Source organism: Panthera pardus, unplaced genomic scaffold (genome assembly GCF_024362965.1).
Source record: "Panthera pardus isolate Hobbes unplaced genomic scaffold, ASM2436296v1 HiC_scaffold_22, whole genome shotgun sequence".
Taxonomy (NCBI): Eukaryota; Metazoa; Chordata; class Mammalia; order Carnivora; family Felidae; genus Panthera; species Panthera pardus.
In genome coordinates, this window is record NW_026526788.1 from 59,396,679 (window position 1) to 59,424,132 (window position 27,454).

Genomic DNA, 27,454 nt, shown 5'->3' on the forward strand with positions numbered 1-27,454 from the left:
GTTATAGGACTAAGGTCCCCTTTCCTTGCTGGCTGTCAGCTAAAGGCTACTCTAAGTTTCTCCACGACTCTCCCTGGTCCTTGCACGCAGCCCCCTCCATCTTCAGAGCCAGCAAAGGTGTGTTGACTCCTCATGCTTGGAATCTCTTTGACTGCCCCTTTCTACTAGCCAGAGAAAACTCTGCTTTTAAAGGTCTCATGGGCTTAGCCAAGGCTCACCCAGATCATCTCCCTTTTGCCATATAAGGTAATATTACCACGGGGAATAAAACCTCGTCATAATTAAAGGCTCCACCCACCCTCAAAAGGGAGAGGGTAAAGGTCACTGAGGTCTTCCTTAGAATCCTGCCCACCACACCCAGCCTCCAGAGGGGGTGAAAGCATCCCTCATTCCTGGTCCCAAGCCCGCTGACTTCCGTGACACCCTGGGCTAGTCACCACCCATCTCTGCTTCTCAGTTTCCTCATCTGTACAATAGGGCAAGGAGCTGAATACAATCTAAAGCCCTCCCAGGGCCCCACTGAGAAGAGCAGGCCTGCATTCCCTCCGGGCAACCCTGCTGCAGGGTTTGGGAAAGGGCCTCACCGAGGAAGAGCAGTAGCTGGGGCAATCACACGGCCCAGCCAAGGTGCCCAGTTTCAGAGGGCCAGCCGCCCAGCCGGCCTAAGCTGTAGGGAAGTGGAGGCGCCACTTCTGCTGGTCAGAGACCAGAGGCCGGGTTCCACTGGAGTCTGCCCAGGGCAAGGTGGCCTGTACCTAGTCAGCAGGGGTGTGGGGCCAAGGCCAGGTCAGACGGGCAGCAGCGGAGCCTTCTCCTCCCCCCACCTCTCAACTGGAGCTAGCCTTCAAAACCCATCTCCCAAATCCATCCTGTCTTCCCTCTTCCAGACCTCTGGGTCTCCAAAGGGGCCTCTCAGAGTCTTCCGGCCCCTCCCACCTAACCCTACTTCGCAGGGGGGGAGTCGATCTTCATTCACACCCTGGACACTCTGGGCTGTTCCTGCGCAGGAACCAGCAGGGGGCCTCAGGAGCCCCTCATCTGAGAGTCCCAGTCAATCACCCTGAATCTCCCCCTCCCACCTCCCCACGGTAACAGAGGCACCTCTTCTCCCAGGCTCTCCGCCCACCCTCCCCAGGCTGCGCTTTCTTTTCTGCTTTCTTTTCGGGGGTCCCCACCCCCTCAGGCTCCCACCAAGGCCTGGCCATGGGGCTGGAAGGAGCCCTGCTCAACTCCATCTAAGCGCGGGAGCTGGGTGAGAGGCGGGGAAATGAATATTAATTTATCATGATTAGGCAAATCCGGCAGGGAGAGCCGATTCCGGAGGAGGCTAAAAAGATGAATTTCAGCAATAAAATTAAATAAGGACGGACGGGCAGCCCCTCCTCCCTCCCGCTTTGCTGATCTCTCTCTTTCTTACAATTTATGAGGCCAATTATGAAGATGAGGTTGGAAGTTCCTGGAACTTCACTAAATGCAAACGGCGGTCCCTGCTGTTCCCATCAAATTAATTAACCGCGCGCTATTGATGGCCGCTCAAGGCTGACGCAGGTGGCCCGCCCTGCGGCCGCCTCCACGGACAAGAGGACCCAGAGTCCAGAGCCAGCCAGGGCCCCATCACGTTCTGCAGTCCCTGCCGGGCACTACAGGGGACTCCGCGTACCGCCCTTCCAGCCCCCAGGCCCTGCCTGAGCCCTTGACAACACAGGGGCGTGCTAGGGAGGGAGGTCTACATCGCTACGCACACCCACGTGGGGCTGCCCACACACATACAGATACAAAATCCCGAACTCCTAGTACACAAACATGGGCCCAGAATGCACATTAGACACTCAGGCGAATGAACATGGAGTCGAACAGCCTGGGGCTCAGCTTCTGCACTGACCCCCAGTGTGTTCCCCCAGGGCTTGTTGAGGCCCAGTTCAGACAATGGGGATGAAGCTTGGCCCAGAGTCCAGGTCAGCTTTGGGTCTTCGGCCCTGAGGACCCCCCTGTTCCAGGGCTCAGAAGCAGGGCTGCCCAGTGGCTCATGGGTTCTGGAAAACTAGCTGGCTGGTGCCTGGAATGAAGGGCAGAATGGACATGGGACTAAAGGTCTTGGGGCTGAGCCCAAGGCTTAGGGTAGCTCCCGAGTGTCTGCAGAGTCTGGGTAGCAGCAGGTGCCCCAACAGCTATAGCTTCCATGTGAGGCTCATCTCTGAGATGGTGGGAGGGGCTGAAAGGGGCTCTCCTGTTGGAGTGAAGAAAGGGAGTGAGGCCAGTGTCTTCTCCATGTTCTGGTCCCTAGTCCTGGCAAAAGGCAGCCCATCCCATTTAAAGGGACAGGAAACCCATAACTATCCTGGAGAAGCAAAACAAAGGGCCTGGGTTCTCCATTCCCAGCCCTTGATACCTGGAGGGTAGCACATGGCTGGACTTGCCCACCTTGTCATGTCCACTTCAGGCCAGGAGCCTCTTGGCCCTGTGCCCACACCTGCACACCGCCCCCCCTCCCCACCCCATGAGCATCCAGAACCCAGGAGGAGAATTTGGCCTTATCTTGTTCCACTTTCAGTGCAAGTCTGGGACCAAGGCCAATGTCATCCCACCCAGGCCCTGGGAAAAGATAGGGCTCCCAGCGTGGTGGGGTTGGGACAGAGCAGCCCAGAGAGATCTGTATCTTGGGCACAAAATGTCAGAGGGAAACGGAAATTAAGGAAGGCTCACACTGAGCAGGTGGCAGCCAATTGGAGAGGGCTGGGGCCCAAGGCTTTGCCTGCCATCTGACCCTCCCCACCTCCAGGCAAGTGAGGCTCCCACCCTTCCCCACACCCCAGCTGCGCTTGCAGGGGCCTCCTGTGCCTCACGGCAGGTCCTTCCACTCACTAGAAAGGGAGAGGCCAGGACACGCCCAGTCTACTGACTCTCTATGTTGTTGTGGTAACAAATCACCACACACTCAGTGACTTTGAACAACACAGTTATCACCACACAGCACTCCTGTTAAGGAGTCTGAGGTGGGTCTCACCAGAATAAAGTTGAGGTGTTTCCAGGTCTGTGTTCCATTATGGAGGCTCTAGAGTAGAGTAGACTCTGTCTTCTCACCTCTTCCAGTGTCTAGAGGCTGCCCACATCCCTTGACGAGTGCCCCTCTATCTTCAAAGTCGGAAACGTCACATCTCTCTGACCTTCCTTCTGTTGTTACATCTCTCTGTGTAGGTTCTCTGCTAAGGACTCATAATTAGATTGGGCCCACAGGATCATCTCTTCTCAAAATCTTTAACTTTAATCATATCTGCATTGTCTTTTGCCAAGTAAGATAACATACTCACAGGTTCTAAGTTTTAGGATGTAGACATCTTTGAGGGACCGTTATTCTGCCTACTGTACATGTGATCTGGCCAGGGACAACTCTGGCTCTGAGACAGAGTGACGACAGCTGGGATAGGGGTGAGAAGCAGGCTTGTGGGCCCTTCTCCTCCTCCTTGGGACCAGATGGTGATTGGGTGGTAGTTTTGGGGTGCTCAGTTGCTAGACAGGATGCCAGTTCCCACTAAGGCTCCAAAATTCAGTCTCCCTTTCCGGCAGAATGGGGCACTGGGCTGCAAGCCTACCCAGAAACCAAGTTCAGGCTCTGAAGTACCTGGGGATCCTTCTAATACACTTTTTGCTTAGCTTGAACTCGGAAAACCAGCCCCTCCTCCAAACTGAGCAGCCTTTCTCCAGACAGAAACCCTTCCCTCAGCTTTTCTCCCAGGCTCCTGTGTCAGACTGAGTGGCCAAGAGGATACTACCTCCAGAATGGGTCTCTCTGGAGGGTGTGGGTGCTCTCCTTTCTTTCCCAATTTCCTGTTGTCCTTGCCAGGAGGTGGGACAAGGGGTTGACTTGGTTTGAAGGTAATCTCTGGAATTCTGAATCTCTTGGGAGGAGGTTGAGGGGCCAGGTCCCTGTTTTCAGACACAGAAGGCGGCACTATCCTCTGTAGTTCTGGGAACTTTCTGTGTATGGGAAGTGGTTAATTGGCCAAGTTACCCGGTGACCCACTGGTTCCCTCTTGCAGCCCTGGAGGCCCTATTACTGTGGGCCCGGACAGGATGCCAGGGCATTTAAGTGGGAAGCAAAAGGAGAGAAGCAACTTCCACATTTGGACCTGACACTCCAGGCTTTGGGTTTCTGCCAGCTCTGACCCTTGCTGGGAATGATGGCAGACATTGGGGGCCTAGTTCAGAGTAGACCTGGCAGAGCTTGCAAGCAGGGTCCAGAAGCAGCCTAAGGGGCCAGGAATTTGCCTGGCTTATTCATTCCGGGCCCCAGTCAGCCACACCTCCCTGGGAATAGAAGCTCCGAGGGACTCACCCCTCACAGAGGCTTCTAGGCCTTTGACGTGGCTGTCTCTGGTTGGTACTAAGCTGTGAAAAGGGTTCCCAGACTCCATGAGCTTTAGATTCCTTCCCCAGCATGCCCCGTGCAGGTGGGGCCCCAGGGCTTGGACTTGAGTTCTGAACTAGAGTCGGGATCCCTATGCCGGGATGCTGGCATCCCCTGACCGAAATCAGGCCGACAAAGGCCAGCTCTGAGACTCTGCAAGTTACTGACAGAGACACAGGACTCAGTACCTGCCCCCCAGCCCTGCCTCCCAGCCAGCACACTCCGGCTTGCGCCCATCTCTTCAGCTTCCAAACCCCCCATGCCAGGAGGCCTCTCCAGGCCCCTTGCTGCTCCTCCCAACACAGCCACCTCCTCCAGCCCTGTGCACATTATTCTTCATAGTTGGTATGTCCAAACCTTCTTCCCCACCCCACCACTCCCCTCACCAAACTCTCCATCCTGCGAGGTCCAACCTCCAAGTGCCATCCTGGTCCCACCAGCTGGACTTGCTCCTATCCCCTCTATCAAACTGAGCCCCTTAGCCTGACTCCCAGTCCTCCACCAGCCTTGGCATACAGCATCGTCTCTAAAGTAGGCTCTTTAGTTTTCCCCAAACAGGCAGGCTATTTCCCTGCCAGCCTTCCCCTCCCCTCCACGCAACCTCGTCTGACTGCCTCAGCACTGCTGGTAGCACAAGTCACCAGTTCCTAGTAAGTCTTGTCACCTTTGTTTACGTCCTGATAGCCTGTTCTAGGGCAGAGCCCACAAGAGATGCTAATGCAGAGACAGGCACTCCTAATGCCTGACTCCATGAATTCTCCCTTTTACCCATCCATCTCTGCCCCCCTTCTGAGCTCAGGAGTGGACTTAAGCCAGCCCTTCTGGAGAGCAGTTAACTTGCCTTTCTGGGCTCCCATTTGGCTCCCATCTCCATCCCTGCCCGGGTTGAAGGCAGGCAGGGACTGCAGCAGTTCACAGACACCAAGCAGGCTGAATGTCAAGTGCACTTTACTGGGCCCCTGGGCCTTCAAATGCTATCCTCCCCAAGCCTGGTCACCCCGTCCCCACACCTCCAGCTGCACAGGAAGCGGGCTAGGGGGAGGGAGGACATGTGAAACGGCTTGTTCTCTTGCTCCAAAGGGTCTTAGGTGATGCTCAGCTACAGCTGCTTGCCCCTCCCCTGCAGCCCCCATCCTGCCCCCAGCAGAGAGACCCTCCTTGGGCAGGGAAGTGGGGGTGTCTGGGCCTTCAGCACAGGAAACTGGCTTCACACCAGCAGCTGTTCTTGCTTAAAATGAGGTGGGGGGGGGGGAGAGGGAGGGGGGGGCATGTCCAGAACTCCACCAGAGGCAGTGGGGAGGCAGAAGGCCAGCAGTCTGCTCTTGTTGAGGAGAGGGCTGGACAGAACGTGGGAGCCAGGCTGGCCCTTTCCCTCAGGCCCAGGCTGTTGAAGTAGTGAGGCTCAGCCCACTAAGGCTGGAGACAAGCACTGGATGGCCAGGTGGGGCAGTCCCCCTTCCCCCCAGCCACGGGTCACCAGTCCCGCTCGGCCGGCTCTCGGTAGGGTAGGCCTAAGAGCCTGAAGACATCCTTCTCAGTGGGAGTGGGCAGCACTCGGCCAGGCCCCACCTTGCGGCCTCGGCTGTCCCGGACCACAGCGGTGCTGAGGGCATGCTCCGACAAGCTCATGCTCTTGGTCTTGGCCAGAGCCCGCATGGAGCGGTTGAAGTGGGCAGAGCCAGTGAAGTAGAGCAGGGCGCAGGCAAACTCGCTGTAGGGCACAACGATGATGTCCAGTCGTCGGTGCCGCCGCCCCGGCCCTGGGAGCTGGCACACACCCAAGTACTTCTGCTGCTGGCCGTTCTCCTCCTGGCTCACCAGGTCATCCGTCAGGAACCCTGGCACAACATGGGAAGGCTGCTGGGAGGGCAGGAAGCCAGGCTTGGGCTGCCCCATCCTCCCAGGTCTCTCCTGTTCATCCCCGGGTCCTCCATTCCCTGCGCGTGAATTTCTTTGCTGGGCAACCTTGCCCTCTCTGCACCTGCCTCTTTAAAACACGCATGGCCATTCCTCCCCATGTCCCCTGAAGTGTCACAGAAAGGTGAGATCAAGCAATTAACCTGCGGGCAGTATTGAGCACCTATTACTAAGTGCAGGGGTGGTGGACTGTTTCATCTCTGCCCTGAACTGGCTCTGGCCACAAGGGAGAGGTGGCACTCTCACGAAGCCACCCTCCCCTGCTTCCTGCCGAGAGCTTGCAACTCTGAGGCCCTCCCTCCTGGGGGTCGGCTAGCCTCGCCCTGCCTGGAGCCAACCTGCTCACCCAGAGATGGAGCTTATACCTTGCTGTCGAAGGCTGTCAAGGAGGCGATTGAAGACGCCCTGGTGAGACCGGCCATCCGGGTGAGTGAGCAGCACATCCACATCACCACAAGTTGCCTTCCCGCGTCGGTAAGAACCACATGCCACACACAGCAGCCCAGGGGTGAAGGCCTGAGCTGATTCCCGGACCTGAGAAAGAGCAGAGGGGCAGGGGGGAGGGCCTGTGGGCCTGAAGCCCTGCAAGGAGTTCGTCCCCCTTGACAGCACAAGAGCCTTCCCCGACCCAGGAGCCCACACTTCCGGCTTATGCCCCGAACCAATCCCTGGTCGCATCACACGAGCCTGAAGGAAAGACTAAAGGAGGAGATGTCAGAGATCTACCCTGGGGAATGGCAGTTCTCCAGCTTCCCTAGGACAGAAGAGAAAACCTCGTGCTCATACCACCAGAGGCGGCCTGAAGAGGGATCTAAGAGGTGTATGCTCTGATTCTGAGGAAAGACACTGATCTTTCCTCCTGGAGCTCTTTAAAAGCGGAGAGACACCCCTTCTCTTGGCCTCGGCCCCAAACCCTATGCCTGCGTATGTCTGCTTAGGACAAAGGGCCAGGTGCCTGGAAGCCCTCCAAGGCCTGGTATGGATTTGGAGCTTAGAGCAGAGTGTGAGTTGGGGCTTGAGGCTTCATCAGGTGGCTAGCGGGGTGCCCCAGGCTGAGGCCTGGAGGGAAATGGAGCCTAGAAATGCAACCGCACCTATAGTAAAGAAAAAGAAAGAAAGCAAAGAGGGAGGCAATTCTGAGCCAATACTCACACCCTTACTTGGAGGAATGGGCTCAGTGCAGAGGGAATGGAGACAGGGGGCTGTCAGCTGAAGGATCAACCCTCACTGAGAGGAATAAGCCCATTAGCCTCCACCCCAGAGACACTGAAGCCTTTCATATGCAGATGACCTCCACGCCTCTACCCCAGGACACTGAGATTTCTGGGGCCCTGGATACTCCAGGCAGGACACCTCAATTCTCCTGACAGGCATGGCTCTGCTAATCCTCTCAGTCCCTTCTTGAGCCTCCCAAGAGGATGGGAGGAGACCTAGGATGAGTAATCCCATCAAAAACTCCTAAAGCTGGAGCCCTTAAGTGGGGGGAGCAGGCCAGGTGGGAAGCCACTGCTGTTCGAATGGGTTGGGGGCTGGAAGCTCACTGGGACATTCTCTGTGCCTGGACACCGTGGCTGAGTGACGGCGTCATTACTAGCACCAAGGCCTGGTGATGGGTGGACAAAAGGGCCTGTCCATCTATCTTGCGCCAGTCTCGTAGTCCCGTGGCCTAGTGGCCTGGAGTGGAGCTGGAGGCTAATTTTAACTAAAGTGGGCCAGGGTCTCCACAGAGTCCTACCTGATCAGAATCTGACTCCAAAGTAGCAAACCTTGCCCACAGCAACCACCCCATAATCCTGAAGCTGACTGAACAAATGATATATCTAATCCTAAATACACCCTAGTCTCTCTCTAATCTAGGTTTTATACGAATTTACTCTCTAATCCAACGCTAAACCAAACCCTAATGTTGGCCAAATCTTATTTCTAGGACAATGACAAATCTTAACTAAAAGCATCCAATGTTAAGAAAACCCTACTCTTAATTCGGGCCTAACCTTAACTCAACCTAGCTTTTCTCTAACCCCAAACCTAACTGTACTGGCACTGTGCTTCTACACCAACTTTAACCCACACCCTGAACCAGTCTCAGGTTGGTGGAGGGGTGGGGGGGAGCCTTCAGAAGGCCCTTACCTCTGGAAAGAGATAAAAAAAAAAAACAACTTTGTACATTTGTACACATTTTGGAGAGAAAAGAGTCTATAGTTTTCATCGGGTTCTCAGAAAAGTTTGTAAATCAAAAAACATTAAGTACCTCTGCCCTGACCCAGACCTGGCCCAGTTCAAACCCCAATATCCTCAAGTAGTTCTGACCATATTCCACCTCTAATCCAGCCCAAACGTTAACCCAGTCCTAACATCATTCTAGCATCTCTGCCAATGTTCACTCTACCCTAATCCAGAGACCTGGTGTTGCAGCCCTTCGCTACCAAAGCCACCCTCCCCTCCAGCTTCAGTCTCAACTTGCCCTTTCCTCATTGGTCCCAACCTCTGCTGTTCCACAGCTTCTTCTGACTTCCCGGCTGAGGGATGAGGTGTTCCTGACTTTGAGCCAGGCCACGAGCTTATAGCAAGGCTCCTCACTGCTCTGGGGCACCTGCTTACTGTCTGTTCAATCTCTGCAGCCTCCTCCCTGGGTATGCGTTCCAGAAAGTCATCATAATGCTTCAGGCCAATGGTCTGCTGGGTAGTCAGGGAGGCCTGGCTGCGGATGTCTTCTAGGGTCCGGAAACCCTGGAAAAAAGAAGCCAGATGAGGAGGCTGTGAGCAGCCAGGACCAATGGAGAGGCAGTGAGTGAGCACATACACAAGGCTACCATCACCCCCAAACTCCAAGGAAGGTTTGAGGTAGGACCAACCCCAGGAGTGGTTGGGTCTCTAATCAGTGGGACTCAAGAAAGGTAGGGAGCACAGGAGACACACCCCAATCCAGCCCTGCCACAACCCTAAAATAATGGTTCATGAATCCATCGGTCTGGGGGATTCCGGGCATGGCCAGATTGGGGAACCATTGATCTGGATACTCAGCCCTGAGTCCTGGTCTTCTCAGGAAGGCCCTTGCTGGTCTGGGAGACAGAGAAACATGCTTCTTATCTCTGCCTACACAACAGATTAATGCCTCAAGGCTACCAAGCAACAGGGCAGTTCTGGAAGCCAGGAGACCTAATCCCCATGAAAAGTGGTCTCACTGTAGTCTGGGTTCATTCCCATCAGAGTACAGGGTATGAGAACTGTGGGGCAGGACCTCTGAGAAAGAGCAAAACTGAAGTAGGTGCAGGGACAGGTACCTGCTGGTACCACATCTGGGCAGTCTTAGCTCCAGCTCCCCAGATGTTGGAGAAGAGCTCCAAGACAGGCACGCTCTCACTGATATGGTCCAGCTTCCGCAGATGCCCGCTTTCCAGGATCTCTACGATTTTCTCGGCCATCCGCTTTCCAATCCCGGGGATACTGAAGGCTTCCTGGGGAGGAGGAGGCAGAGGTAGAAAAGAAGAATGAGAAGACGGCAGGTGCGGAGCCAGTGGTAGGCTAGCAGACTCCTTCAGCAGGTATCTGAGTGAAGGCCAACCTGGCTAGTTGGCAACTGATGGCTGTGTAAAGCCTGGGCACAACTGAAGATGAGAAGTTAGGATAGAATGGGCTGGGAAACTTGTCTTTTGGTTCTCAGAGGGATGGAGGCGAGCACAGGAAGTAGAGAAAAGGCAGTAGTGACGATCCGAGTCACCACTGCCCTCGGAACAGTGAGGGCAGACATTTACTGAGGTCTTACTGCGTATCGGGCCTTACTGCATGACAGCGAGCATCTCATTTGGTCCTCATGGGAACACCTGAGTTTCTCACTCTTCTTACTTAGTTCCTTTTCCTTGCTCTAAGGGTTTAAGTAACTTGCCTGGAATCACACAGCGAATGATGGGAACCAGAATTCAAACTCTGGTCTGTTGGCCTCCGGAGTCTAAACTTTTTAAAAACTATTTACTATGGAAAAAATTCCAAAGTAGAACAGTATAATGAGCCCCCAAGTACCTGTCAGCAACTTCTGTAATTATCAAGATTTTGTCAATCTGCTTTCATCCATATCCCCATTTTCTTTTGTGGAAGTCTCAGACATCATAAAATCTTAAGCATTCCACCCAATCCCCCTTGTGACTGGTGCCACCACCAACCTCTGGCCAGTAAACAGAGGGCCCCCCATCTCCCCGCATACCCTGCACTGGCCCCCGGGTACCTGGTAGGAGGTGACAGGCTTGTGGAAGCTCTTGAGGGCATTGATGGCCTTGGCATAGCCCAGGGCCCTCCACTTGTCTCCCTGAACATTGTAGGCTTTGGCCAGCACTTCCAGCTTCTCTGTGATGTGGGGGTTGTGGTTAGTTGTCTTCTGGCTCGAAGGCTGTGCACAGACCCACTTATCCAGGCCCTCAGGGGCTGGGCTTGGTTCATCATCTCCCTCAAGGGGTGTGGGGTAGTGGCCACTGATAAGGGCTTCCAGATCAGCTGCGCTAACCTGGTTCTCTTCCCCATCACTGGTTTCATCATCAGAGCCAGGCTTGAGGGGGAAAGAGATGAGACAATAAGTTCACGCCCCCCAAAGAGCTCCTCAAAGGTGGGGTCTGAGCCTCCTAGTCAGACCCAGGAATGAGTCAGACCTGCACCTCCTTAAGTGTGGGGCCACGTTCTACCTGGCTTCCCCCAGTGCTCAGTCCTAGAATTCCCAGTGGTATGTGGTAGATGTGGCCTGGCCAAATGCAGACATGGTGGATGTTGGGAAGAGCCAAATGGCCTCATAAGAAAGAGGTCCTTCCTCTTTCAGGGGTCTAGGACTTTCTGAACCACCACCAGGCCCTGCCTGTTTCTGTGACCTAGTTCCCAGGGGAAGGGAGCTGTGAGGGCTGGGAGGCTCCTGACCTGGGCTTGGGTGCTCAGGGCCTCTTCTGCCCTCTGGGGAGGAGACACAGGCCTCGTGGGAGGAGAGGGAGGAGAGAGGGCTGTCCTGAGCAGAGCCTCATGGGCTCCAGGAGGAGCAGAAAAGTCTTGGTCTGCCTTGCTGACGTGTGGTTGGTCCGGGTACCTGCAGGGATGGTGATGGCAAGTTAAGATCCCAAAGGTCTGGCCCTACCTCTGCTCCTCATACTCTACTTTGAGATCTTGGTTTTCTAATGTGTCCGATTAAGACAATGAAAGTTATTTTTAATAGCCCAAGAGGAGAGCTCAGGATGCTGCCAGAAAACACTGAGGAAAGACTGGAGCCAACCCACCTGTTAGGGATATAGATGCTGAATCCTGCCGTGTCCACCAGCCTCCTCTCCTGCAGGCACAGGCTTAGCCAGGTGGACTTCACCAGCTGAGCGCCCTGGGGCAGCCGGGGCAGTCGAAGGAGGCGGAGGGCTCGCTCACAGTCCATGCCTTCATCCACCACAATGTGAGTGACGCCTGGGGCCTGGGCAGAGCATATCTGGCCACCGTGCTGGATAATCTGCTTCTCAAAGAGCTCTGCCCGGGCTCGCCCAATGCCACTGGGCACAACATGGGCCCGCAGGGAGCTCAGCCATTCTGTGTAAGGGACATCCAGATGCCTATTGTCAGATATGATAACTGTCATATATGTCATAACTGTCAGATATGATCCGAATGAACCTTTTACAGTCCTGTGCCCCCAAACAATCATTTTTCTTCCATCTAGACAGCCAGCCTTCTGGGGAATTCTGCCACAAACATACAGTTAATTTTCCCATGGACCATCACTTGATGTAAGGGGCAAGGATTTTGATATGTCGTGTTCCCTCATGTAATCTAGAACTGTGTCTAGCACATTGTAGGTATCTTATATATCACTTCATTTGTTTATTTATTCTTTCAACAAGTATTAATAGACACCTACTATTAATAGACAGAGCAAGTGGCCTGTCAAAGACTGGGGCCCAAGCCTTGTGCAAGGGAGATACAAACCAACCTGTAGTCCGTGGGTGGGCAGAATCAGCTCTAATATCCAAGTCTAGACATGAGCAACATAGGAATCCTAAGGGTTCAAGTACATGAGGGTTCTGAGGGTGAGTCTGCTCACCTTCTGCTTCTCCATCTTCTTGCTTGGGAATCTTTGCAAGTGCTTTTGATGATGGATCGGCGTGAATTTTCTTCCGCTTGGGAAATGCCTTCAAGATGCCCCTGGGGTCCATTGAGGGATGGCCGGATCCTGGCCTTTAGGTTTTAGATTTGATCAGGGCAACTATCACGTGGAAACCCAGAATTGAGGTTACCCAACCCTTTGCCTACGAGGTGGTGTCTCTAATGACCAGGGTTTGGGGGCAGTAGCCCAGTTCCTTGGGGTATCTCAAACCCAACTGAACTTTAGCCTAGCACTCACCAGCCTTTCAATGTCAGAGTACTGGGGAAAATAAAGGGAAGGATGGGACTATTAAGGAACTTCTGAGTGGTACAAAATGATATTCCTCGGAGGGGTTGCTCTAAAGATTCAGCGCAGTGTCTGCCCTGCTGCATCCCACTTTGAAAGGGTTCTACCAACAGGAGATGCTAGGCTAGGAAATGGAGCTACATCTTTACTTGGGCTCCCAAGAGGATTGACGGACTGGGGGGAATCTGCATATAAACCCCACATGATCTTTCTCTACCCCATCACAGACCCGCATAGGAAACCCTGGGAGAGCAGGGTGTTAGGGAGGCGGGGGAACGCCCTACACCTGCCCTGGTCGCGGACCTCCCGTCACGGGGGTGCTCAGCCCCGCAGGTGCGGGGAGACAGGGCAAGGCAGCAGCAGGTGTGGGGCGCCTTCCGAGACTAGAGGAGTCGCGGCCTCACAGCTGGGGGTGGAGACGACAGGCAGCTGTGGGGCACCCGCCGCGAGCGCAGCTGGCGCGCGCCAGGCACTCCCAGCTGGAGGCCAGAGGAGGGCTGGAGTGTCGGCACCCTGACCTAAGGACCCCTACCCGTTGCAGTGATTCGGTCCCAGGTGGGGTCAACTTCAGGCCCCGCGGGTGGGCTGGAGTAAACCACTTACCAGGGCAGCCAATGAGAGCAGACGAAGGGCGTGGTGGGTGGGAAGTCGGGGGCCGGAGGGGGTGGGGGGAGGGTAAATGCTCAGAACATCTTCCGGGTCAGCCGGAAGTGACCGTAGTTGGAATGGTTGCCATGGCAGCGGCCGGGGCGCTTGGCTGGGCGCAGGGAAGATGGCGGTAACCGGTTGGTTGGAGAGTCTCCGGACCGCCGAGAAGACGGCGCTGCTGCAGGACGGTAACTCGAGACCCCTCACGAGCTCCCTAGTCCTTTTCCCCCAGGGTCCAGCCCTCCGCGCTGGCACCTCCGCGAAGGGCCTCAGCCTGGGACGGTCGAGCTGGAAGGGCCGCGGCCGCCAGACAGGCCCAGTCCCTCATTGGCAGATGAGGAAACTGAGGCCCAAAGAGATGACGTGACTGGAACACGCGTCTCTGGACATCTCCTAGTTTCCTCCACACCACTTCGCCCAGCTCTGAATTGTGTTACTAATAAATAAGTTCCTTCACATTCGTTATGGCATTTGCTCCCTACAGCTGCCCGAGAGGCTGTTAATTTTCCACCCCATTTTGTAGAAGAGGAAGCTGAAATCCAAGAGTGTTTGAGACCAGCCCTAGCCCTCCCCACCCCGTCCAGTCAGCGCGGGTTCTGTTACTGAACGCAGCCTGGTGTCAGGAAGAGGCGGGAGACCTAGGATCTAGTTACCACTCTGGCGTTAAATCACAGCCTCTTTACTTGCTTGGACCTCGTTTTCCTTATCTGTAAAATGAGCTGGATGGGCTACCTCTGAGGTCCTTTTCAGCTGTAATATGTTTATAAGTGAACTTCTAAATGTTTTTTCTGTAGGGAAAACAGAGCAAGGGCCCCAGGACTGTGCCTGGAAAAGGTGGGCATAGGGGTATGGAGTCTTGACTTTCTCTCACCCTAGGATTGGCGGATATAGGACCCCCAGTGCTTCAGAGCCCTTTCCTGGACCCACTTGGCAGCCAGAATGAATTAGATCTGAATTTTTGTAGCTTTTAGGATACCAGTAGAGGCGCACATCTGTAGGCAGAGGCTAATCAGGGAAGCATGTAAATTAAAATCACCTGCTCATTTGCTCGTTCATTCACGCAGCATTTAGGGAGGCTTTTACTATGTGCTGAGGTATGTACTAGAGCAGAGAGGGGAAAAAATGTAAATAAATGAGAGTGTGTGTTAAATAGAAGTTGGAATCTTTTATAAAGTGCTATGAGAGCACAAAGGGGGGAATGATCGTTTCTTTGAAAGAAAACCTGACAGAAGAGGTGATGTTAATACGTCCTAAAGAATTAATATGTGTTTGCTAAGTGGAGAAGAGGGGATGGCTGTACCAGGAGGAATGACTCACATGTAAAGAAAGGTGTGGCAGTGTGAGAGTATATGCCTCATAAATAGGGGAATGACAAAACATTCAGGGAGGCCGAAGCACTCACCCAGTCAGAACAACCCCCCCCCACACACACACACACCCACACCCACACCTTGTCAGGTGCTAGGATGCAAGGGTGAATAAAAGTGCTCTTTTCTCAAGGAGCAGTGAGGAGAAATGGTGGGGCATGAAGATGGAATTTAGATAAAGTGGAGTATGTTGTGATAGATCTCCTATGCCGAGCTAAAGATTTTGGACATTATTTCATACAGCAGTGGTTTTGGTTTTATTTTAAAAACTAGATATGGGGCGCCCGGGTGGCTGAGTTGGTTAAGCGTCGACTTCGGCTTAAGTCATGATCTCACGGTTTGTGGGTTCGAGCCCCCGGTTGGGCTCTGTGCTGATGGCTCAGAGCCTGGAGGCTGCTTCAGATTCTGTGTCTCCCTCTCTCTCTCTGCCCCTACCCCCCCCCCCCCACCATGCTGTGTCTGTGTCTCTCTCTGTCTCAAAAAAAATAAACAGATAACATAGATTTTACCATTTAACCATGTTTAAGGATACAGTTCTGTGGCATGAAGTATATTCATGTTATGGTACAGTCATCCATCCATCTTTAGAACTTTTTCATCTTCTTCAACTGAAACTCTGTACCTGTCAAAAACTAATTCCCCCATTCCACTTCCACTTGTTGCTTCCACTTGTTTAGCTATTGTGAATATTACTACTGTGAACATGGGTATACAAATACTTGTTTGAGTGTCTGCTTTCACTTCCTTTGGTCACAGGACAGTATCTAAACAAATATTTCATCATCTAGGATTTTGTTTTTTTGTTAGTAACATCACAAAAAAAGTACAGATAATTATATAATCTTTGGGTAAGGGAGGATATTCTAAGCACAACTCCTGGGTAGGAAAAAAATAGTTGGCTATAATAAAAATTAAACAATCGTTTGGGAACACCCACTTTATTTTTTTTTTAATTTTTTTAACGTTTATTTATTTTTGAGACAGAGCATGAACAGGGGAGGAGCAGAGAGAGAGGGAGACACAGAACCTGAAACCGGCTCCAGGCTCTGAGCCGTCAGCCCAGAGCCCGACGCGGGGCTCGAACCCACGGACCATGAGATCGTGACCTGAGGCGAAGTTGGACGCTTAACCGACCGAGCCACCCAGGCGCCCCTGGGAACACCCACTTTAAACAAAGTTAAGGGGCGCCTGGGTGGCTCGGTCGGTTGAGCATCCGACTTCAGCTCAAGTCACGATCTCGCGGTCCGTGAGTTCGAGCACCGCGTCAGGCTCTGGGCTGATGGCTCAGAGCCTGGAGCCTGCTTCCAATTCTGTGTCTCCCTCTCTCTCTGCCCCTCCCCCGTTCATGCTCTGTCTCTCTCTGTCTCAAAAATAAATAAATGTTAAAAAAAAATGTAAACAAAGTTAAAAGGCAATTGAAACAGAATATTTGAAACATATATGATTCAGGGTTAATATAAAGTTCAATCAGATCAGTAAAAAAAAGATGAATACCCAAATAAAATAAGCTAAGACCTAAACAGGTAATTCACTAGAAACGACCAATAAACCCTTGGAACAGTGTTCAACCTTACAAATATTTAAAGCTATGCACATTCTCCTAGTATGTTATTAGAGCATGGATTTTGGCCTCAAATGAGCTTAAGTCCAGGTCTGTCATTTCACAGCTTTATGAGATTGGACAAGGTGTATGACCCTTATGCCTCAATTTCCCTCATTTATGAAACACATAGTGGGGGCACATAGGGTCACTGTGAGAATCAAATGCGATGAGACATGTAAAGTGCCGGCCACTAGCAAGCACTGCACCCTGCCTGGACTCAAGATGGACTCCAGGGGGAGAAGAGGGTCTGGCCACACCCTCAGCTACTCACAGGCAGCACCTTGTACCCCACTCCTGACAGGAAAACCCTTTCCAGCTCTATGAGCCATCCAGATGATTGAGGGCACTATAACCTAGGGGCATGCTAAGAGGCTCTGCAAATTTGGGGGTGAGTTTCCCCAGAATACAAGTTAGGAGTGACTTAAGGGAACTGTGTCCAGAGGAGTGAATTAGATGGGAAAAGGCTTGGTAGATCAGATAGTGACTCCTTTAGCTGCTCAAGGTCCCTGGGGCTCCTATTCATCAAGTGTAGGTTGGGTACCTGTCCCCTGTTATTAGGCTCACTAAGGAACCTACTTCTATCAGCTTATGACTATTATATAGGTGGAAGAGTTGGGCTAGGAGACTCTCCTGGATTCTTGAATTCTTTTTTTTTTTTTTTAATGTTTGTTTATTTTGAGAGAGAGAATGTGAGTGGGAGAGGGGCAGAGAGAGAAGGAGACAGAGGATCTGAAGTGGGCTCCCTGCTGACAGCAGAGAGCCCTCATGTGGGGCTCAAATTCATGAACCTCGAGATCATGACCTGAGCTGAAGTTGGATGCTTAACCTACTTAGCCACCCAGGCACCCATGGGTTCTTGCATTCTTTCAATGAAAGTTGAATCAGTGTTCATTTATTCTTTCAATTAATATTTAGTTGAGCTCCTGGTATATCCCAGGTACTATGCTTGATGTTAGGGAAACCATAGGCAAGAGGGATGAAACCTATCTGATAGAGACAGGCAGTAATCAAAGAATCACACAAATGTAAATCATAACCAAGGTAAATACCATGAAGAAAACATATAAGGACGAACATTATGTGGCTGTGTGCTAGGAATGGCCTAGAGATGTGTAGAAGGCAGAGCAATGGCATGGCTAGAAGGAGTGCTTGGTCAGGAAACCCACTTAAATATTCTGAGCACATAGGCTTGGTTTTGTTTGTTTGTTTGTTTTTAATTTTTTTTAATGTTTATTTATTTTGAGGGAGAGAGACAGAGTGTGAACAGGGGACGGTCAGAGAGAGAGGGAGATACAGAATCTGAAGAAGGCTCCAGGCTCCGAGCCGACAGCACAGAGCCCGATGCGGGGCTCGAACTCGTGAACCACGAGATCATGACCTGAGCCAAAGTTAGACGCTTAACCAACTGAGCCACCCAGACGCCCCCACATAGGCTTGGTTTTAAGAACTGAGGAGAAAAAGATAAATGTGGCACTGTTCCTGGGGAGACAGGATGCTTTTTTTAAAAAGTATACTATGTGATAAATGATCCACTATGGATATGAATAGAATATTAGGGAGGCACAAACAAATAAGGAAGTGATGCATTTTGCCAAGGTGGCTGAAGACTTCCCAGTGGAGTGACATTTGAGTTGGATTTTGAAGGCTGAGGAGTTCAACAGATGAAAAGGATGGAGCTTTGCTGGTAGAGGGAACAGCAGAGCAAAGACACGTTCAGAGAAAGCCGCGGAAAGGAAATACATTCCCATACATGTCTTAAAGTAATGGTGGGCAATGGTTGGCAAGGAGTTCATGGAGCTCTGGAAGGGTTTCTCATGTCCAAGCCCAAGGCTGTTGGTGTTTCCCAGGTAGATCCCTTGATGTGCAAGGTGCAAGGCAAGAAGCAGCTTGGGGGTAAGCGACTCTCTCTACTTTGTGCATAGGGAGAAGGAAGGTGCACTATTTGTTCCCAGATGGAAAGGAAATGGCCGAAGAATACGATGAGAAGTCAGGCGAACTACTTGGTAAGTGACAAGGGCTCCCAGTGGGCCCTTAGGAACACTTGGGGTGACCTAGCACAGGTAAACACTTCCAACCTGAGGCAAGATTGTTCCTGAGAATGATGTGATGTCAGGGCTGGACACCAGAGGTGGAGTGGGTGTCTGCTGGACTAGTCAACTCCACCTGACCCCCAGACAAATGAGAGCATAAGTCTCCTGTAGGGAAACTGTCGGTGACAACTATATAGGGAAGACAGAACCGGAAGTGAGCCTTTTACAGGCTGAGTGAGTAGAGGTAAGGGCAGGCTTTAACTGTAGTTGTTTTGTTTGTTTTCTGAAGCCACATCAGGAGCAAGCCAGCATCAGAGGCAGCAGCTATTCATGTGGCCACAGAGGTGGCACTGTGAAATCTGACCCTTACCTTGGAGAATGCCTGAATCAAAAGGGGTTGGGAGTAGAAATGGGGATTTTGCAGCATTGTTGTTTTCATTCCTGCAACTCTTTTCCTCTAAGACTAGGCTCACGAATAGGGGCTCCAGCTCAGATTTCTGGGAAGTATTTGGTTTGTTCATCCTCTGTGCCCAGGTATGCACATCAGCATTAACTGACTTCCCAGAGCTAGGTAGCTGCTTCTTTGACCCAGGGCCTGAGGCTGTCAGCAGAGGGAGTTGGTCTCTTTATTAAGTTCCACCTGAAATGCTAAGACCAGTGATGGAATCATGGGTTGGGTTATTTTCTTGACTTTAATTTCTTCCTGGGCCTGATCGACAGGTAGTATCGACAAGGGAATTTCGTTTTCCCTTTTTCTGACAGCTCATAAATGTTGAGAACCGACAACATGGATTACACTGGTTTGCATTTTCTTAGTCTCCAGTCTTAAAATGTGTGTCCTGCGCATGTTCAGTCACAGAGTGAAGTGTTGATCCCTCCTTATTATGAGCTGCTTGGGCTCCAGTCCCAATTGGTTTAGTCTGGTGCTATTAAAAATCTTGATGTGTTTAGCATATGACACTGATTTGGTGGAAACCAATACAGTAGTAATATCCTTACAATGCATTGTAATTTATAGCACTCCCAGGGGGTGACAGCCTTGGAATGCCTAACAGGGGCGAGCTTATGAAAGCAGAGGTCACGTGGGCTAACCACCACCATTGCCAGGCCAGAGACTAGCTGGAGTTACTCTCCCCCAGCCCCCAGCACCACCTCTCTCTGCTACTCAGAGCAAATAAAACAGCTGTAGCTGCTGTGGCCATAAAAACAGGCAAACAAATAACCCCAGGCCTCTTAGTTGTGCTTGGACGTGACGTTAAAATGGAAAACAAGTTTAGGTGCCTTCATCTGTAGCATCCCACGTTAACCTGTCACTTCTCCTCTTGGCGGGTAGGGAATAGACAGTGGCCTACAAACTCCTTTTTTCTTAGAAGCAGAAATGGAGATTGAGAGGAGAACATTGTTTGGCTGAAGTTTACCTAATAATGGTATTAATACCATCACTTTTATCGGGCACCATGCTAAGTGCTTTACGTGAGTTATCTCACTGAATCATCCTCATGACCACCTGATGAGGTGTGTGCTGTTGTCCTCTTTTACAGTCAGAAAAAAACGGAGCCTCTAAGAGGTTAAGCACCTTGCTCGGAATTCCATAGCTGGTTAGTTTCTGGGTTAGGATTTAAGCCTGAGTCTGCCTGGTTAAGAGCCCATGCTTTAATCCACAATAACATAGTATTGGGAGTTAAGGATATTTAATCCTGCTTTCTTTTCTTCTTACTAAATTTTGTTTTCCCCAGAATGACCGGAGTAGGGGCTGGTAGGAGCAGAACAGAGATGGACAGACAGGAACACCCCATTCAAACCACTGGGCCCTTTTTGAACAGCCGATCCTTTTCTTACCCATCTCCAACCACTCCACCTTACCCCTGCCAGCTGCAAAATACTGTTTATTATTCATTTTTAAGTATAAACAATCTCAGGGCCTGAACTAACATCAGCTTGAGCACTCTATGAAGTAAAATATGGACAGGGTTATTATAGCCATAAATGGGAATTGTTTCCATTTTTCCAGCTAACTATACAAATTTGATAATTGGATAAACTGGTTTTCTGTTAGAAGAATGCAGAAAGTAATTTGCCAATAGTGCATCTGTGTAGGATAGAGTTCTTCCAGTCGGTGTTAATAAGCATAGTAGTGTCATATTTTTTTCAACCCTCTCAATGCTATTCATTCCCACCCCGCACAATGCGTGCTGTATGTAGTCATAGAGGAAAAACCTGAAGGGCCCCATAACAATGATCGGAACATCAAACCAGCCCCAGAAGAACACAGCATGTCCAGGGGGGCAGAGGCTGAAGGGCAGGCCATCCCCCAGCGATTACATTTGGATTACCGGCTTAATCTGCTTTGGTATTTGACCGCCAGCCTAACCACCCCAGGCTGCATTTGGAGGATATTGAGCACTTTCATCCCCAAGCACTTCACCGGCTTTATAAATGACCCACTCGATTCCCTTCAGCCTCCTCAGGGATGGGACGTGGCAGCTGTTTAATAGCCACAGAGCAATGTTGCAGTGTTTTAGGGCAGAAAAGAAGAATCCTGCATCCAGTTTAAGCTGCAGGGAGTATTTAGGAAAGGGGAATGTAATTATCCATATTGGAAGCGGGCCAAAGCTTGGAGCTTTGGGGAAAGAGGCCTTTAGGACCTCTACTTTCCAGCCCACCTGAAAGACGGGGCTCCCTTTCAGCAGTCGAGGACATCAGCCTGCTTCCTGCTGATTTAGGAAAAAGCCCCCAGGCACTGCCTCCTTCATCTATTCCCTATCAGACCCTGTAGGGTCATTGACAGTCTCCTTTCCAAGGACTGGCCCTGGCTCAGCTGGGAAGATAGGACAGCGTCCCAGGGAGCTACCTTGCACACACTAGTTTGAGTTTAACATATAATCAAATCAGAGTGACAGCAGGTGGAAACAGTCCTCTGTTGCCGCAGGAACTGTCCTTGAGTTCAGGAACAAAGACAGGACAAGAAAGATGAGACAAAGTGTGTATTTGCACGCGTGCATTCATGCCCATGTACATGGGGAAAATAACAAGGACTCCACCAAAACTGTTTATTGGCTCTTGTCTCATAAAGGAATGAGTAGGAAGACCTTCTTCTACATCCTAGCAAAGAATTTAATCCCAAGGTGTCTTTAAAAAAAAAAAAGAAAGAAAACGGTGAGACAGCCAGAAGGCTGGCTTCCAGTTAAGCGATGTATTACATGAATAGATTTGGATACACTCCCGGTCACAGCCCATTCACTTAAGAGAGTAGAAGTATTTGTGAAAAAAAAAAAAAAAAAAAAAAAGTTGCCTATAAAGCATATTTCCAAGTTTTACTCTTCCTTATTAATTTTCATTATAAACTTGGAAATGTGTTTCTAGGGAGAATTTTTGGCCCTAAGACGTAATAAAATCACACTGCAGAATGCAGCAGACCTTATAAAAGCACATATTCAAGGGAAAATTCTAATTTTACAGCACACTTTTGTGTTCAGCTTGCGTGCCTTACTTGGAGCAGGGAGGGTGTTTGGGTTTGGCACGGCCGCTCAAAAGGTCTCAAACCCATCCTGAGAATCAAGACGGCAGGTCTCACCACCCCCCAGTCCAGAAACAGGAGCGGACAGGAGTAACTTCGGCAGAAAACCAGGGACTTTTTGAGTTGTTTAGCTCCATACGACGCTTCAGGAAGCCTGCTGGCCTTTAGCGCCACTTAAGCTGGCCAAGGACCCCGGTGCAGCAGGAAGGGGAAGGAGCCCCTGCGTTAGAGCTCGGGAAGGCACCCCTGCAGGGATGGGCTCAGGGGCTACACCGTGACGACATGGATGAATGGGCTTCCTGAAAGTCCTGGCAGGGGGCTTCAGGTAATGTCCACCAAGCTAGTCTTTTCACTTATGATTTCCATACCGTATGCGCCTTACTTGGAAAAAAAAAACAAAAAAAAAACCACTTATGTAAATATGTGGGTTGTGAAACAAGGTAAAATAGAAATGATTGATTGCATTATAAAAGGGTGATCCTGCTCTCCAAAAGATTTCACATTAGATCTTCTGCAAATAATGCATTTAAAATATGGCACGTGCCTAAAATTTTGTTTAAATACAACTTGGGCTGTTGTTGTAAGCCAGGTATACCTGAAATGAGTGAATTTCTATATTGGACTTTCTGAATCAGGAGACAAATCTGTCAGCTTTCACCCTCTTAATTTTTCCTTTGCACATTTGTAGAGGGAAAAAGTACGTCTCAACTCACACTTCTTGGGATCCAAATGTTCCCCGTTACCAGTAGCTACTCTTTTCTTAACCTGCACATCCCTCCCTTACTTGAAATCACACCTGGAGGATTCTTAACTCCACTCAGCTCCTTTCAGAGCTTTGTTTCAATCCCTTTGGTTTGGGTATCCACGATGGGGGCTTTCCAAGTTATCCAAAGCTGACATGCTCTACTGAGTAGTTGGGAGGTCCTGCCTGGGTGTGCAAAGCTGGTGTAAAGGCCTGTCATGCCCACTTTTATCCTCTACCGGTTATCTAATACGATGTCAGTGATTCAGCGGGTAAGAGCGGTCCCTTCCTTCCCTGTAATCCCATTGCTTCCTTCTCTCCTCAGTGAGAAAGTGGCGTGTGAAAAGTGCCCTGGGAGCCCTGGGCCAGTGGCAGATTGAGGTGGGAGAGCCAGCACTCCCAGGAGCAGGGAGCCCGGGGCCTGAATTCATCAAGGAAAACAATGCCAATGTATGTCTATCTGTCAGGTGTCTTGGGGAGGCTGGGGTGGGAGTGGGCTGCTGGCTCTTGAAGGCAAACACCGTGTCTTCACCTTCTTGTCTCCAGCGTACCCACCTGGACACCGCCCTCTAGAAGTGTTTGCTTGAATGAAGTCCCAAAGGGTTTTGGTTTGGTCATCCCAGGAAGAGGGCTCCAGGCCTGGAATGTCACACAGTGGCAGCATCAGAAGGGAGCTGTGGAGAGGAGAGGAGGGTCTCCTGTTGTGTGCCCTGGGTAGTGCAGGGAGCCATCCCTTCCCGCCCTCTCCAAGAGCCGTCTTTAAGTTGGATTTGTCTTGTGCAGCCCATCTTCATGCGCAAGGACACCAAGATGAATTTCCAGTGGCGGATTCGAAACCTCCCCTACCCTAAGGATGTCTACAGTGTCTGTGTGGACCACAAAGAGCGCTGCATCGTTGTCAGAACCACCAACAAAAAGTAAGTGGCCTCAGGAGCCTGCCTCGTGTATGAGCACGAGGTGGGGAGGGGTTTGACCTTGGGTTAGGGCTCAGCCCGCTCCCTACCCAAGAGGGAGAGCAGCCTCCTCTTCCAGCTCTGAGGGAGGGAGGAGGGCTGCACTGAAGCCCTGAAGGTGCTGAAAGCTGAAGGGCTTCCTTTCTGCAGGAGCAACTCAAATAAAGTAATCAGCTCCATCAGGGCAGGGAAATTTGAGCAAAAAATGTCTGGTCCGGTACCTGGCACGTACTGGGGTTGAGGAGGGGCTGAGGGAATCACCTGGCTGTTAACTTGTGATCTTAGGTGGTTCTGCTATAAGATTATTAACCTTGACCTCCTGGCTGGATCCAATCCTTGGTGCACTTGGTCTGGTGACAGACATCACTGTCGGGGCTATCAGGGAGCCATGTTTTGGAAGGCACACCTCTCTGAGGTGGCAGTTACAGGACTTCAAAGGACTAGTCTGGGGCAGCACACCTTATCCCTCACGGGATTGAGAGGCAGTAGGCAGGTACTTTGGCCTCCTGGAAGTCTCTTATATTCTGTTTTAGAAGGGGTACTCAACTTCCCTTTGTTTTTCTCATTGTGTTCTGGTGGGAGGGTGGGGGGCGGGTAGGCAAAATGTGGGGTTGAGGGGACAGAAGGTGGCCAAGAAGGAGATTTGATTCAGGCAGGGCTGCTTCTGGGTTGACCATCTTGGAAATGCATTGATGCTGTTTAGATTTCCAGAGCTCTGAGCGGTCACAGGAGCAGAGCCCTGTAATGGGTTGGTCTTGCCCTGGTCCAGAGGGATTGCAGTATAGGAACAACTCCCACGAAATACATTTGGGGCATTAAATTGGAGGGTTTTAGGAGTTACTGGTCCACAGACTGTGAAGCCACCCAGCACGCCTCATGGGTGCTAAGCTTAGGCCACTGGTGCCACCATCCATCCATCCATCCATCCACTGCTTCACGTGCATAAGGAGGACCCAGCTCTTTGTCCTTCTCCTCAGGTGGTGTGGTGCCAACCTCCCCTCCCATCTCCCTCAGGTCTGTAAGGCCCATGGGGAACTAGCAAAGCTCCCAGGCTCCCCCAGTGCAGCCGTGGGTCTGCCCTCTGCTTCTGACCCCCATACCCTCTCACTGTGGCAGGGTTAAGGGGATGGGGAAGGGGTGGAGATGAATGAATTAATTTCAAGATTATTGCTCTACATGCAGCCAGCAGCCCCTGCAGTGGGCCTTGTCTATAAATATAAAGTCATAATAATAAGGGTTTGCGTTTATAAAGCACTTTGAAGCCCTCAGATAAAAGGCAGTTTGTTCCCGTTATTGTTCTCATCATTAACGGGAGTCGGTGCCTAAAGTGGAATTTAGCAATTTCAGACAACAGAGAAATTGCCTTTAGGAAAACAAACTCCGTGCTTCAGCAAGCATTCCCTGGCGTAAGGGGCCCTGGGTCCAAACTGGGAACAAAAGTGCTTCTGATAGCACTTGAATCTGCAGCCTAGCAGTTTGTGGAGCTGGCTGCTGCCTCCCTTTTGTCCCCCAGAGGTCACTGTCGAATACAGATATCAGGCAGAAATGTGATTACCCGGGAGTGAGAGAGGAGAGGCTAGCTAGCTCACCAAAAAATTCATCTGCGGGCAGTTCCGCTGGGTCCCATCTGCTACACAGATCCAGCCATAGGTGGCGCTGTTGGCCAGGAGCAACATGGCTAGAAGCCCGCTCCTGCGCTCAAGGCAGTGGGGAGACATTTTTGAACTGATGGGTGAGGCCAGGTGGGATGGGAGTAGTGCCCCGAGAGGGGCAGGGGTTGGGGAGAGAAGTATGTGAGTGCCCACTTGGGAGCCCGCACTGAGCCTCTGGTCCAGTTGCCCTGCCTGGTTCCGACTAGTCTTCCTCAGGTCCTTCTGCCCGAGGTAGGAGAGAAAGGCTGCTAAATCATTAACTGGCTCTTTCTTGAGTCTAGTGGCATTTTCATCTACCAGGAGCAGTCATGTGTCTTACGTCTTTACTACCACTGATTGGACTCAGTGGCTGTTCTTTTGAGCAGGATACTCTCAGCTTTTTCAGGATACTTAAAAAATGTGTTTTCTGGGGCTCCTGGGTGGCTCAGTTGGTTAAGCTTGATTTCGGCTCAGGTCTGATCTCATGGTTCTTGGGTTTGAGTCCCTCATCGAGCTCTGCAGTGACTGTGCGGAAACTGCTTGGGATTCTCTGTCTCCCTCTATCTCTGCTCCTCCCCCACTCTTGATCTCTGTCTCTGTCTCTCTCTCTCTCAAAAATAAATAAATTTTTAAAAAGAGATAATTTTAAAAAGTCTGTTTTTTGATCATCACACCATCTGGTGTTGGGCAGGATACATATTTTTATTCTTGTGTTATATGTTAATAATTATGTCACTGCGTCTATAAAGTCAGCATGATGAACTGACTTGCAAAGGGAAAGTTGGTGACTGTCTGGATGCCCACTCAGGCATCTGCAGTTTCCACCACACTGTGGCATTTCTCTCTGATTTGCTGCCTTCTTTCTCCTGCTGGTTCTGTGCCTGCCCCAGTTCTAATACTCAGGAATGTAGTTCCTACTAAAAATCAGAGTTCCTTTGTCCATACCTGCCTTGTCCCTGAAGTACTGGGTTGGCCACTTTTCTGGAAAGAATTGATTCCAGTGTATCATGTCCTTGGCCTCAGATATTAGTGAGGGGTGAATCAAGGAAGAAAGAAAGTGCTTTTCCAGAATCCCAGTGTGGCACCGCCTATTCCTGATAAGGGTGTTTATGCAGAAAGAAGATTCTTAGCCTCAGCCTAGAAGCTGGCAGCTATAAGTGTAATGAACTAGGGCACTGGAGTGGGAAAACATTGGCTTAAATCTGGTCTCTGCCACGTACTAACTATAGTATTTTGGGCAAGGTTTTCTCATGTATCACAGGAGAATACTCCTACCTGCCTCACAGATTGCTTGGGCAATTTGATGAAATCATACGTAGACAAACTTCCAGCACAGTGGCCAACCCGAAGCATGTCTTCAGCAATTCTTTGGGAATTGGGACTTGGCTGATTGGACATTGGTGATGCTAACACGGTGGGAGGTGTTAATGGGCATCACTAGAAAAAAAAGGATTCCGTGGTCAAATAAATTCAGGAAACTGAATCAAACAAGTTTCTCTTTGGTAGGACTTCCGACAGCCTTAGTAGGTGAATGTGCATCTTGAGTCTAGGAAGGGCTGCTTCAGGCAGGGATGACCGGTTTGCCTGGAGCTGTGATGTTTAAGAAAGAAGGAAGGTTTGCTTGCTGATTTGCTAAGGGCTGGACTGGCTTGAGGCTCCTGTGGGCCACCCTGGCGAAGCCTGTGTGCCTGTGGGCACGGCCCGTATGACTGTTCACAGCAAAGCCTGCTTCTACTTTCCGCCTCTCTTCGGAGTCTCTTCCTGAAGGCCTGGCATCTTGTGCCCTCTCTCAGTTCCCTGCAAGGGAGAATAGGTTGGGAAAGGACTGGAAATTGGGAAAGGGATACAGTAGGAGAGTGGTGGGGTACCATAGGTCATTTCTGAAATAGCCAAAACGAAGGAGCCATCCTTTCAGCTCAGGGTTGAGAGAGGTAGAGTTGTCCTGTTCTTGTCCTCTGACAGTGACTTAAAGTTCTTCTGGTTCAGTGACTAAAGTTCATTCAGCTCCTTTGTTTGAGGAAGGAATTTTCAGGAAGACCGTAGGGCCCAGAAGTTAAGGGGCCTGCCTAGGGTCACAGGCTGGGACCAGGCGCTATCGTGAGAGCCTTTGCTTCCCCGTGTCTTTGGAACACTTCTGACATTCAGAAAGGAGAGCTACTATGTTACAGTGCCCAGAGGACCTGCAGGGCGGTTGGGGCCCAGAGGAGTCCATCCTTGGACAGAGCGAGGAACCTAGCC

The 27,454-nt window shown here is 51.0% G+C and overlaps 2 protein-coding genes and 1 long non-coding RNA gene across 7 annotated transcripts in view; 1 reads left to right on the forward strand and 2 right to left on the reverse strand.

Moving 5' to 3' along the window:
- Positions 1 to 5,336: 5,336 nt before the first annotated feature.
- POLL (DNA polymerase lambda) lies at positions 5,337 to 13,387 on the reverse strand. 2 transcript variants are annotated; one of them, XM_019459216.2, is made up of 9 exons: positions 13,329 to 13,387; positions 12,378 to 12,511; positions 11,572 to 11,866; positions 11,222 to 11,384; positions 10,545 to 10,862; positions 9,607 to 9,780; positions 8,924 to 9,052; positions 6,688 to 6,856; positions 5,337 to 6,243 (listed from the first exon to the last, which is right to left on the reverse strand). In XM_019459216.2, the coding sequence occupies exons 2-9, from the start codon at positions 12,487 to 12,489 to the stop codon at positions 5,879 to 5,881; spliced, it is 1,725 nt and encodes a 574-aa protein (XP_019314761.2). In that variant the 5' UTR covers positions 12,490 to 12,511; positions 13,329 to 13,387; the 3' UTR covers positions 5,337 to 5,878. The 2 variants fall into 2 exon arrangements, with proteins under 2 accessions (XP_019314761.2, XP_019314760.2); XM_019459215.2 differs by having other exon boundaries at positions 12,378 to 12,539.
- Positions 13,388 to 13,455: 68 nt separating this feature from the next.
- Positions 13,456 to 27,454, forward strand: part of DPCD (deleted in primary ciliary dyskinesia homolog (mouse)) — a 30,113-nt gene continuing 16,114 nt past the window's right edge. For all 4 annotated transcript variants that reach the window (XR_008424908.1, XR_002082614.2, XM_019459217.2 and 1 more), the window contains exons 1-4: positions 13,456 to 13,561; positions 18,266 to 18,346; positions 22,958 to 23,082; positions 23,416 to 23,549. Coding sequence is in view for 2 of the 4 variants with exons in the window: in XM_019459217.2 (XP_019314762.1) it covers positions 13,498 to 13,561; positions 18,266 to 18,346; positions 22,958 to 23,082; positions 23,416 to 23,549 (404 nt within the window). In the remaining 2 variants the exon portion in view is untranslated. The remainder of the gene's footprint in view (positions 13,562 to 18,265; positions 18,347 to 22,957; positions 23,083 to 23,415; positions 23,550 to 27,454) is intronic.
- Positions 21,343 to 23,416, reverse strand: LOC109272800 (uncharacterized). Its single transcript, XR_008424909.1, has 2 exons — positions 23,188 to 23,416; positions 21,343 to 22,271 (listed from the first exon to the last, which is right to left on the reverse strand). It is a non-coding gene; the product is annotated as an uncharacterized LOC109272800 (long non-coding RNA).